We start from the raw sequence: 12,779 nt of genomic DNA, 5'->3' as shown, positions 1-12,779 counted from the left end.
CTGCCAGAGACACAGTCCAGTCCAGGGACCCGAAGAAGTTACCGGGTCCCACTCCAAAGAGACCACTTCACATTAAAGCAGCCTTTCAAGGTCAAGTGGCCACAGTCACAGGATGTCAGGCCAGTGGGAAGGGGTTGTACACCTGTCGATCGGCTTTGGCTGACCTTCAGGGTAATATCTGGGGCACTCTGCAAACCCTTGGAGCTCCATACTGGTCCTCTGCCGGTCTTCTGCTGGGACGCACACACATCCTTCCTTTGGAGGAAGGATCCCAGCCTTCACCAAGTCCTTGGGGCCCCTGAGCTCTGCCCAGTCAAGAGGGGCCTAGCTTTGGGCTTCTCATTAAGACCCGAGAATGCAGGGAGGCTCCCACCCAAAAGCCATCAGACCGCACACTCACCGTCTGCCCAGGTTCACCATCATCCCCTTTGTCACCAGGTGGGCCATCTTGACCCTGTGGGAACAAGAAAGTTGCTTCCACTGCTCAGATCAAATTCGCCCTCCAGCCTGTGTGTGCCCTCAGATCCTTTCCCAATGGCTGGGCATTGGAACAGGGGCAGCCTGAGGAGGTGCTGAGCCCTTGAGAACCCAGCAGAGGAGAGGAAGCAGAGAGCAGGAAAATTGGGGGTGACAAGAGGCATCAGAGATGAGATGGACACTTACTGCGGGGCCTGGCTCTCCGGGGGGACCAGGGTCTCCAGGAAAGCCCACGGGGCCCTGAGAAGAGAGATGTAAGCTCTCAGCAGCCTGGCATACCCTGCCCAGCCTACCAGGACCCAAGTTACAAGACAAGGGACAGTCCCAATACCTCCAGCACTTTTGATCAGGGGACCCCTATCCTAAAGAGTCCACAGAGGAGTAAACCCAGCCATGAGGCAGGGCTGTGGTAGCAGCCTTCTGGTCTTTAGAGACTAGGGAGGGCAGATGTTCTGTCTACACATACACTCTGGTGGCTCCTTTGACTTCTGATGCAAAATTGGGGCCAGCAGAGAAAAACAGTACCCTGTGACTGGAGACCTTTCATCAGGAGCCCCATGATCCCTCACTGAATGCTGCTTCTATCCCACACCTCCCTGCACCCCTCTTACAGTCTCACCAGTAGCTGGCGTGGACACCCCCAGAGTAGACAAAATTACCCCTAAGACACACAGCATTCACACAGCTGTCCCCAGATCAGGGTGCACATGAGGCAGGCACTCCAGGGACTCAGAACAGCCTGCATGCAGGGGCACTGCCCAGATACCACAGTTTCTAACATTACTCACAGGGCTGACTCAGAATGGCCTGCGTGCAGGGGCACTGCCCAGATACCACAGTTTCTAACATTACTCACAGGGCTGCCTTTGGGGCCGTCATCTCCAGGAGGGCCTTTGGGTCCAGGGGGTCCAGCAGCACCAGAGGGGCCAGCCTCTCCCTTCTCCCCTCTTTCTCCTTTAGGTCCCTGTGGAGGAAGAGGCTATGGTTCAGTTCTCAGAGCCCACTGGGTGCCCACCTAGAGCCTGAAATGTGCTAGCTTATAGGGCAATCTATGGACTCACTGCTACACCTCACTGGCAGCTCTTTCCCAGCATCCCCTGCGTCTCAGGATGGGGATGTCTGCTGTTCTTGTTACCTACTGTCCATAGCAACCCCATATGTAACACCAGGCAGGCACAGAGCTCTGCTCTTCTCGAGCCTCCAAGGCCTAGGCTCAGCTCTGTGTTAGGGCTGGCCACCCTTTCCCACCACAGTTCTATAGTGTGCAGCTCAGCAGGGCCATGACTCCTATTTCACAGGAGGGGAAGCTGAGGCAAAATTGAAGCTTCTGGGCTGGCACCTGGTCAATGTCCCCACTGGGCACCTCCTACCCCTCCTCCAGGGCCACACTCACCAGGGGACCTCCCTCTCCTGGAAGGCCAGGCTCTCCAGCTTCACCAGGCTCTCCCTGAGGAGACAAGTCAGTGTTAGCCTCCCTCACTGAGGTGATCGCGGAGGGTCCATCCGCTAGCACCTGCCCAACTGCTCATTCTGCCTTCCAGCGCTTGGAGCATCTGGTGTCTAGGACTCTGTGGAACCACGGTTCTTGTCTCCAGAGAGCTCACAGGAATGCAGTGGGAGGTCAATCAGGAAGAGAAAGCTTGTGAGGGATGAGACGGATGGGGGGTGGGGGTGGATACTGTACAAATCACAAGGAACACCAACTACAGGCTGTCCCAAGCAGGCGCTCTGCTTCCTGACCACGGATGTCATGTGATCAGCCACCTCACACTCCTGCCACCGTGCCTTCCCCGCTAACATGAGCCAAACAAGCCTGGCAGCCTTTAGGCTGACTTTCTCAGGTGTTCTGTCTGAGCAATGGGATATATAACTAGCACAGGACACCAAGCAGGGCAGAACGTAGCAGCCCATCACATTCTCCAGCAGCACTGAGACAGGAAGGAAGGGCCTGTGGGGTGGTGGCAAGAGAAGGCTACTCAGGGTTGAGGCAGGAAGGGGAGACAGCGGGGCCTCCACCTGTTTCTCTGACCTTTCACATCATAAAGAACAAAAGCATAGCAGCATGTGCCGAGACACATCCCACATCAGAAGCAAGCCCTCCCCAGGGCCGGCAGCAGGCTTCCAACCCTCCCAAGGCCCAAGATGGCTTCCTAAGGCCACACTCTCAGCACTCCGTGGAGCTCAGTCTCACACTGAAACTGTCATGGTGCCCACTCACATGTATCCATGTTCACATATGTGTATTCAGAAGCATGTGTGCACACACGCCCACAGTCTCGGACTTATTGTGCTCAGTCTCAGGGGCCAGGCCCTAACACAAACCAGAAGGAGTGACAAGGCCCTAGCCTTGAGAAAGCAGGCAGTCAGAGCAAGCTTAGTGTGGAGACAGAAAGGGGGACTTTCATCAGGTCTGACCTGGACGGAAGGAGAGACCATGGGGCTTGGAGATCGGATGAACACATTATTGCTTTAGATTTTGCAAAAAGCTGTTACAAATGAATGCTGTCAGAGATCCCACCTCAGACTCATGAGTCTGCTTTTGATTTTCAGTGAGTGTGATTGGAGTGCCTGTACACAAACACACACACACACACACACACACACACACACACACACACACACACGTATGTGTGTGCACATACACAGGTAAATGAGCGCATACACAATGGGCACACAGGACTGTGGGTACACACAAACACACTACTTCTCGTGCAGCCGTGGAGCAGACACTGAGAAGGAGACAGACATCACCTTTTCTCCGACTGCACCAGGGTTGCCAATCCCTCCAGGAGGGCCCTGTGGCCCATCGGCACCTGGAGCTCCAGAGGGTCCTCGGGGGCCTGGTGGACCAGGAGGGCCCTGGGAAGAAGAAAGGCCATTGAGCAAGACAAGATGTAAATATCCTTCTCCGAAATGAAACCAGAGGGAGTCACATTGGGTCTCGATCGCTTACCATCTGGCCTACGTCTCCTGTCTCGCCCTTTTCTCCTGGAGGTCCTGGCAAACCCTGTGGACAGAAAACCGTGGTGAGGTGCCACTCTGTGAGAGACCCTCATGGCTCTTGGGACTGCCACTCCCATGATGGTTCCTGAAGGCCCTGAAATGTGTTTCTATGAGTCTGCCACCACGGAAGGATTTTTCCTGCTTCCAGGACTCAAACAGCTGAGGACACAATCAGAGGAGAATGCAAAGATTTATGGGCAACAGTGCTTATGGTGGCTTCCTATAAAACGATAAACCTAATGAGCCGGCAGCAGGGAACCTTCCAGAGAAATCAGGTCCCCACCATATGCCAAATACTACCAGTAACTAAAAACTGTGTTTTCCAAAATAAAATCTTGTGTTCAAAGAATACTTAATGGCGTTCAACATGCCTCGTAAGATAAAACAAAGGCTGCTGTATGCGTTACAGCACGTGGCGAGCTTGAGGTTTCACTGACATCAGGTAGAATCATGTGGTGGGAACGGATAACCTAGAGGGCACTGGATGAGGTAGGCTGGGTTGATGGCTGTCACTTCCAGGTGTTGTGTTCAGATGAGGACTTTGTACTCCTTTCTTACAGGACACCATTTCCAAGAATTCCACAGTAAATGTGGAAACAACTTCAGTTGTGTACGTGTGTGTGTGTGTGTGTGTGTGTGTGTGTGTGTGCATGTTTGGACTCACAGGATACTGGCAGCAAAGTAGACAGGAAGAATGGAGCCAGCAGGAGACTGACCCCTCTGCTGGGGGTTCTGGGAAGCTCCGTGGTTACCTGCAATCCCACTGGCCCGGGTGGTCCTGGGAAACCCCTTGAACCTTCATCTCCTTTCTGCCCAAACAGGCCCTGCTGTCCACGAGGGCCAGGCTCACCATCTGCTCCCTGGAGGAAGAAGTGAGTGAGGGTAAACTCACATGGATGGATAACAGGTTGAGAGGCAGGCCTTGCTATGTCATCTGACACAGACACTCACCGAAGGGCCTGGCTGTCCAATGGGGCCTTGAGGACCGGTAGGCCCAGGAGGACCCTGTAGGTGACAAACAAAGACATAATTGTTTTGGAATTGCAGATGAGATCAGGAGTAGGTCAATTCTGATTCTGCAAGTGGCTGGATTGTATTGGATGTGATTTATCAGTCCCCCAATGTGCCAGTCATCTGAGGAACACCGATTATTAACATTAGAGCAAGGCCAGGTTATAAGCTTTGAGAAGTGGGCCAGGCTCTCAGTTCATCCATGATCATGTTGCTGTGGGTAACAGAAGCAGGACAGGTCACTATGTATCCTCTCAGCGACGTCACTGCCTTATTGTGGCACATGGAGGCCCTGGGACATCAAGGATCAGAGGCCTCAATTTCCTACCTGCTGTGCTAGGAAAGTCCCCACCACAACCCCTGATGCTATGCCATCCTTAAGCACCAAGAGAGGAAATCCAGTAGGAACAGGCCCTGCTCTCAGAGAGCCAGGGGCCTGGAGAGAAGCCTGGTGATGTCACATCAGGAGTAAGAATACTGACATCAATCTGAGGTTCAGATGAGGCCCCGGTTTGGAAGGGGCTCATGGCACTGGAGAGGGCTGGTGTGGGTGACCTGGCTGAAGCACCCACACCCTAGCATCTCTGAATGCATGAAAGGCCAAGGTACAGATGAATGCCCTGCCTCTGCAGAGCTCTGTGGAACTCAGCGCTGGGCCCCCAGGCTGGGTCAGATGCAGGACTAGTCATGGTCTCATGCCAAGAGATTCTCTCACACAGCTGAACATACATGAACACACGCATGTGCATGGGATATTCTCAGGAAAGAAAGCAAACTGCTGTGAGCCAGGATTTGGCAGTGCTGGGATGGTTGCGTGACCCCAGGGTATACCTGCTGTGCCCGGCAGCCGCCCACACACTCACACTCTTACCTGTTCACCTTTGTCACCCTTGCTTCCCTTCTGTCCTGGCTCTCCAATCTCTCCCTGGGGACAGACAGGGAGGATGCTGTTAGCATGGGCTCTTGGTGGTTCCAGGAACCGCCACCAGAAAGTATTTCCTTATATGAATTTGATATCGCTGTGTGTACTCAGATATCTCTGTGTACCCAGGTGTGTGTGTGTGTGTGTGTGTGTGTGTGTGTGTGTAGACACAAATTCCTATGTGTGCACATGGCCTGCATGCATGTCCGTACACTGCATGTGGGCACTCTGAGGAGGCCAGAAGAGGGTGCTGGATCCCTTGAAACTGGAATTACAGGCAGTTGAGAGGTGCCATGTAGGTGCTGGGAACTGAACCCCAGATAAGAGCAGCAGTGCTCTTAACCACAGAGCCGTCTCTGCAGGCCCCCTACTTGCCATCTGTTCCATTTTGAAATGGCCTTGAGCTCACCTCTGTAGACCAGGCTGACCAGCCAGGGAACCCAGAGATCTTCCTGCCTCTACCTCCCCAGTTTCAAGATTATAGACACACCACCACACCTGGTTTTTATAGACAAGGGTTGGGGACGTCAAAGTCATGTCCCAAGCTTGCAAGACAAGCACTTTACTGACTGAGACATTTCCCCCACTCCTTTGTTTCCTTTGTGATACTTGGATTATTGCCAAGGTGATAATAGTAGGAGATGTGGTGGTCTAATGTCCTCCCTGGTGTTTCTGTTGGACTGCCTCCTACACAGAGACATAAGACTAAGACGTCCTTTGTGCAGAGGTGACAAAGTCAGAAATATCACCAGAGAGCTATGACAGAGATTGGCCCTGAAGAGCTAAGCCGCACCGCCTTTCCTTAATGAAGTATAAAATCCAGGCTCCTCTGTAATCGTATCAGAAATAGCAATAAAAACAGAGCTTCAATCATTCAAGAAAAGACGCTTAAAAATAGACTCAGGGTAAAATCTCATTAAATCCAGCCCCACACAGTCCCAGTCTGAAAGGGTTCAGGAGGGAGCGGGGAGCAGTTTCTCCAGCTCTGGCTACAACCTGCACGCATCTCAGGTGACAGCAGAGTTGCTGAGGAGCAGAGCACTTTCCAGGCTCTCCCACCTACCCGACACTCACTACAGGTCTTGTTTGTTGCCATTATTTGTGTGCTAACTTCAAAATCATGGCTCATGCCGGGCTGAGGGGGCACAGCACTGCTCTGCTCCCCAAGTCCTCTTTCTCATATACACTGCTGTTTAAAACACCGCCCTTTCACCCACTGCCTGGCCACACACCCTCCAAGTCCTCCGTACCTTATCTCCGTCTTCTCCAGGAGGACCCACGGGACCGGCTGGTCCAGGGAGCCCCACGGGACCTTGGAGGCCATCTCGGCCAGCAGGGCCTTGTGGACCTTTCTCGCCCTAGAGAGGACAGGCAATTCAGACTCGGTATGGTTTCACACTGGGAGCACCATGCCACGGCTCCTTACCCCAGAGAGGGTCACGGGAGTGGGAAGCTGGGCTGTGAGGGAGTGGTTAGGACCATCATGGTCCTAACATACCAGCCAGTGGCATGGAAGCCAATTCCAACCAGTCTGGACTCTGACTTGTGGGCACCTTGCTGTGCCAGAGCCACGCTCAGAATGGCACATGACTAAAACCTCATTGAATCCAGCCCCATATGGTTCGGTCTGAAATGGTTGAGAGGGGGCAGAGGGCAATGCACAAGGGCCATTCATTAGGGATGAGGAAACGGAGGCACAGCCAACACTGCGGTTGAGCACACAGTGGTGAGGGTTTGGTGCTCTGTGGAGGCTGTGGAGGTGAAGAGCTGGAGGTAGTGAGAGGAAGGACAGCACCACACCTGTCCTGGAGAATAAGGACCTGCCCATCCCCCTTCCTGGCTGCCATGAAGGGGTTGGCTTTGACCCAGCGTGTCCTTCCGCCTGTATGCCCTCTCTCACCATAGACCCATAGCAATGGAGCCAAGCATGAACGAAACCTCTGGAACCACCAGGCCCAAACAAATCCTTTGATTTAAGTGGTTTCGCTCAGATATTTGTCAAAGTGACAGGAAAGTTATTAGCAGAGCTTGTGAACGTGCGTCTCGGAGCCTTTGGGGGGCTCCTCCAAGCTGGTGAGAGGAGACCACACATCCTCGAGGATGGTCTAAGCAGCAGCTTCCACAGACTGTCATCTGCCAGTTCTGTGTGAACACCCTGCCTGTGCACACACAGACATGCATACACACACGTACGCAGGACATGTGAGCACGCACATAGACATAGGTGCAAACAAACACACACACATGCACGTCCATGGTCACGTTCACACACAGGATAGTATGCACAAGCATACTCCACATGCAGGCACACATGCACATACAGATGCATGCAGACATGTGTACTCACATACATACATGCATGGCATGTACACAGCATGACATGCATTGCACACAGACATCTACATATACAAAATCATCATTTCTGCCCTCAGAGCTCTGACTTGCTTTACTCACGGCCGCCCCTTCAGAACCCTGGGATCCCACTAGCTCCTGCTGTGTTTGGTCCCACCGTGGGCCCATCACCCACGAGCAACGAGCATTTTCTCACCTCAGCTAGGAGTTCCTTTCTTCCAGTGTCACAAAGAATGAAATTGTGTGCAATGGGGCGGGGGGAGGGGGGTGGTGTGGAGCACAGATGCTTGGTTAGCCCATCCCATCCTTCCTGCACCCCACTCCCTCTCTCAGAAGCCAGCCTGTCCTCCCTAAGCTAGTAAGTGCCCTGGCAGGTCCAGGGTTTCCAGGCTTCTGTCCCTGTGCTCCCTGTCAGGTCGGGAGTTTGCAGAGATCCCAGACTCACTCTCTCACTCTCTCTCTCTCTCTCTCTCTCTCTCTCTCTCTCTCTCTCTCTCTCTCCACTTTTTCCTCTTGCTAGAGCTATTCTGGCAGATAGTGAGCATCTCTGCTTAGGGCCAATCTTGCAAGGTTTCTGCTTGACTACCAAGCTACCTTAAGCTGAGTCTGTGAGCACCACGTGTCCTGAACCTCCAAGGACTTCTGTGTTGCACACAGAATCCAGCTGGCTCTGTGTCCTGGGCATCTCACTAAAAATGCCACAATGCTATCAATTGCCAAAAGGACGTTGCAAGGTTCTCCATGGTACTGATGTCCCAGTGTGGTCTGAATGTTCTTCCTCCTAGTGTGCCCAGAGAGCAGGACACACAGAGCATAGAGCAGAAGTCAGTGGCCTATGTGTCTGGCTCAGTGCTCCATGGAGATCCTCCACCGAGGATCCTTCCAGAACTCTGCCCTGCCATGTGCAAGCTGGGATGAAATCTACCCCACAGCCGTGGGAGATCAGGGCTGATGGGAGGGCATGGAGCTGCTACATATGAACTGGAGGTATAAAGGGGGGTTGGGTGCCACTAAAGGACTGGGAGCCATGCTGGGTGATGAGAGAAGGGCTGTGTGGAAACCCAGGCTTCAGAGATCTCTCAGAGCCCAGTGAACTCAAGCCTCATGGAGGACCTGCCTGCCGTTGTCCACAGTGTGTCCTTCCTGTGCTCTCTCGTCAATAAAGAGACACCCATTCCCAAATGCCCATCTCTTTCCTAAAGGGCCCAGCCACGGGGTGAGGCCAGTGGGGAGGTGATGCTCACTTAGCAGACAGTATGGTCCAGCTACTCAGGAGGCACAGAGGCTAGACAGAGGACAGGTTTTATAGGGGGCAGACTATGTCTAGCCTCTGTGATGTCAGCATTCCAGGCAGGCCAGGCTGAGCTGCCTGGGACTCCTCAGAGTGTCCATCCCTGTGGGATAATTAGACTCCACAGCCTCTGCCCCTCCCAGCCCAGGGGGGGGGTGCCCATGGAGTTAAGACAGCAGAAGGGACTAGACCAAACATGGGAGGGAACCCCAATCTCAAGAGGTACTTACGGGGACCCCTTTCTCTCCAGCAGGCCCCGGAGGGCCCTGGGGCCCAGGTCTCCCTGGAATTCCGATGGGCCCAGCAGCACCCGCTGGCCCTCTCTCCCCTGGAGAGCCCTAAAGTGCAGTAAAAAAAAAATAACTTGCTTTAGAGGTTCTTGAACTCTACGGGAGGACTTCGCTGAGCATCAGTGGGTCACGCCGCTCTTTCCTCCCCCACCCCTACTTTCGAGGCTCAGTATCTCCCTACATGGCTTTCTGCAAGCATGATCTCATACTTAGGCTATCACCAGGCCCCTTCTTGGCTCTTTACCTCCTGTAATCCATCATACACATCCACTTTCTCTCAACAAATGTCTGGGAACAAGTCTTATTTTGTGTCCATCTTTGATGGTCTTTTCCAGAGGCCTGGCACCTTCCCATCCCTGTAGGGTCTGCCTGCCCACAAAGTACTCATGGATTTGGAGGAGGAAGCCCTAGACCAGGGGGCAGATATTGATGGTAACGGGAATCTAGGCCAAGCTCGAAGTCACATCAAGAGGTCAACACAGCCTGCAAGCCTGCCATATGCCCTATCAAAAGGAAAGCTAGTTTCTCACCCCATCTGACTTGCCCAGTCTGGAACTCAGCTAGCAAGGGGCCACTCCTAAACTCAGCTGGGCTTTACGCCTGGGTACAGCCACCAGGCTTGAATGGCAAAGGGAGCTAAGCTGACCTTCCTTATTCATAACGGGGAGGAACGGCCTCAGACACGGAGCCACAGTTGGGGTTCTGAGACTGGTGGTGGGTTAGCTAGATCATGTGAAACACATGTTAGACTCCTGGACCACGGGCTAGAAATAGACCCCGTCCTTACCCGTGCCAGGTAGCTCGGCCTGCTCTAAGACATGTCCTTGGAGTTCATAAGAAGAGTGTCTACTGACCACTCCCTGCTGACCCAAGAGGTCTACACCAAATGTGGCCCTCCCTCCTTGCCTCCACGCCCAGGGTCTTCACTTGTAGATCCCTAAGCAGGCACTTTCCTGCCATTCCCCATACAAAGTGGCCCTCTGATTCTATCAAGCCAGCTTCTGGCTCGGGGATACAGTCCCTATGCTGTAGTCTGTCCCCCCAACACACCGGCTCTTGTTGCCCGGGAAACAATAGGTCTGTAGGGTAGGATAAAATCAAGGCTTTGACTCACCGCAGGACCTGGGGGGCCAGGAGGGCCTTCGCTGCCTTTTAGTCCAAGTGCTCCCTGAGAAGTAGTAAGAATATGGGTTGAGAACCTCAGACAGCCCCAGGGCTGTGTGCCACACCATTACGCCCACCTGTCCCCTCACTCACCACAGGGCCGGGAAGCCCTCGGTCCCCGGGGAATCCACGCAATCCCGGAGGGCCATCCTTCCCAGGAAGGCCAGCAGGACCCGGGTCACCCTGAAAAGAGAGCCAAAGTTAACCCCACCTGGAATCTCCAACGTTGACTTCGCACCAACTTGCAGGATCCAGGATCCATGGCTGAGGAGCAGGGTGAGGCTTCTGTCAGGATCACCGGGCATCTGGGTTGACCTGAGCTTTCTCTAGCCCCTTGGCTTTACAGACATTCTCTCACATTATTTTGAGTTGGAGGCTGGGGATGGAAGCCAGAATCTGACACATCTTCTCTACTGTCATCATGGACTTGAGCTCAGACCCTTCACACACCTGGGAGCCGTGGTCTCCAGGCTGGCTCTGTGTGTAGATCTGAGGAAGGGATCCAACTGTGATATTCTCTCTCTCTCTCTCTCTCTCTCTAGCTCTCTCTCTCTCTCTCTCTCTCTCTCTCGCTCTCGCTCTCTCTCTAGCACTCTCTCTCTCACTCTCTCGCTCTCTCGCTCTCTCTAGCTCTCTCGCTGTCTCGCTCTCTCTTGCGCTGTCCCTGTGCTTCTTCAGTTCCAAACCCACCAAGTCCAGCAGGGTAGAATGGGGAGCTGGAGTGAAATCAAAGTCCTCACATGTGATGGATTCCTCCACGGGCCCACGAAAAGATAAGGACACCTCAGTGGCTTGTGGTTAAATAAACACAGCGACTCAAGGAACTTGTTATCAGTTCAATGACCACTTCTAAAAACAGGCACCATTGGGTTTGCCTTCCCTGATGCTGTGAAGGCTAGAATAGCTCCCAGAATTTTCCCTGGTGAAAGGCACATGCCTTTAATGCCAGCACTCAGGAGGCAGAGGTGGGTGGATCTCTGTGAGTCTGGGGACAGCCTGGTCTACATGGCCAGTTTCAGGCCAGCCAGAGCTACACGGTGAGACCCTGTTTTCAAAACAATAACAAAAACAGACCGAGAACCTGTGCCTCTAGTTCCCCTCAAGGAAACTTGAAGGTTTTTATGCTAACACACAAGTATTACAACCACAAATTTGGGGCACCCCAGCAGGCTGAACAGACTATAAAAAGGCTTAGTGAGAGCTGGCACTGGGCACAGAGCTGGGGATACTCTCATTTTTCACTTTCAGAATCTATTTGCAGTGTGTCCAAGTGAGGGGTTTTCAAAGGACCATTCTCCACCAGATCTGTAGCTGTTAAAGACTGGGGCCTTTAGTCTGTCCCGGGAGCAGTGGGCAGTGGGGGGGAGGCACACTCCACGGGGCCTGGGGTAGTTTGATCCCACATTCTCTCTGTGCTCCATCTGCAGCGGGTCGAAGCCCTGCCTCAGTTCAAGCAAAACGGATCTGAACGTGTGAATTTCAGAGAAGCATTTGTTTGAGAAATTACCCATCTGTCCAAAAGGATCAAGAGAAAACACAAAGTTCTGGTTCTCTAGAAAAAAAAAAATATCAGCTTGGCATGGAAGCTTCTAGAAACTTACCTTCGTCCCTTCTTTCCCAGCAGCACCTGGGAGGCCCTGTTCGCCAGGGGGACCTGGAGGGCCAGGGTGGCCACGCTCACCCATGGGGCCTGTCTCTCCTGTGGGACCCTACGGGGAGATACAATGTTGTCACATGTTCACACATTGGTTTTGAGTGACTTACAAAGGAATGATCTCTTCCTCCAAGCCTGGGTATGGATCTGACTATGGCCTACCACTGGATACAGCCTTGACTATGGTGATGCCCACAGTAGGCCTACCACTGTATACAGCCCTGACTATGGTGATGCCCACAGTAGGCCTACCCCTGGATACAGCCCTGACTATGGTGATGCCCACAGTAGGCCTACCACTGGATACAGCCCTGACTATGGTGATGCCCACAGTAGGCCTACCACTGGATACAGCCCTGACTATGGTGATGCCCACAGTAGGCCTAGCACTGGATACAGCCCTGACTATAGTGATGCCCACAATAGGCCTAGCACTGGATATATCCCAGTCTATGGTGATGCCCACTGTAGGCCTACCACTGGATACATCCCTGACTATGGTGATGCCCACAGTAGGCCTACCACTCAACTCCTCATGCCAGCCAAAATCCAGAAGATGAAGCCAGGCAGTAGCCATGGCTGGTGTCCTCCTGCCCCTGCACCTCTTAGGAGGCT

At 53.3% G+C, this 12,779-nt stretch overlaps 1 protein-coding gene across 2 annotated transcripts in view; it reads right to left on the bottom strand.

Moving 5' to 3' along the window:
• Positions 1–12,779, bottom strand: part of Col5a1 (collagen type V alpha 1 chain) — a 151,374-nt gene that overhangs the window by 24,067 nt on the left and 114,528 nt on the right. For both annotated transcript variants that reach the window (XM_052181959.1, XM_052181958.1), the window contains exons 39-52: positions 12,112–12,219; positions 10,604–10,693; positions 10,461–10,514; positions 9,287–9,394; positions 6,664–6,771; positions 5,363–5,416; positions 4,432–4,485; positions 4,233–4,340; positions 3,431–3,484; positions 3,229–3,336; positions 1,871–1,924; positions 1,334–1,441; positions 664–717; positions 401–454 (exon numbers count right to left, since the gene is read on the bottom strand). In XM_052181959.1, the coding sequence (XP_052037919.1) occupies positions 401–454; positions 664–717; positions 1,334–1,441; positions 1,871–1,924; positions 3,229–3,336; positions 3,431–3,484; positions 4,233–4,340; positions 4,432–4,485; positions 5,363–5,416; positions 6,664–6,771; positions 9,287–9,394; positions 10,461–10,514; positions 10,604–10,693; positions 12,112–12,219 (1,116 nt within the window). The remainder of the gene's footprint in view (positions 1–400; positions 455–663; positions 718–1,333; positions 1,442–1,870; positions 1,925–3,228; positions 3,337–3,430; positions 3,485–4,232; positions 4,341–4,431; positions 4,486–5,362; positions 5,417–6,663; positions 6,772–9,286; positions 9,395–10,460; positions 10,515–10,603; positions 10,694–12,111; positions 12,220–12,779) is intronic.

Source organism: Apodemus sylvaticus, chromosome 5 (genome assembly GCF_947179515.1).
Source record: "Apodemus sylvaticus chromosome 5, mApoSyl1.1, whole genome shotgun sequence".
In the NCBI taxonomy this organism is placed as follows: domain Eukaryota; kingdom Metazoa; phylum Chordata; class Mammalia; order Rodentia; family Muridae; genus Apodemus; species Apodemus sylvaticus.
Note: the sequence above shows the minus strand (reverse complement) of the source record. Positions and strands in the feature narration are given on the sequence as shown.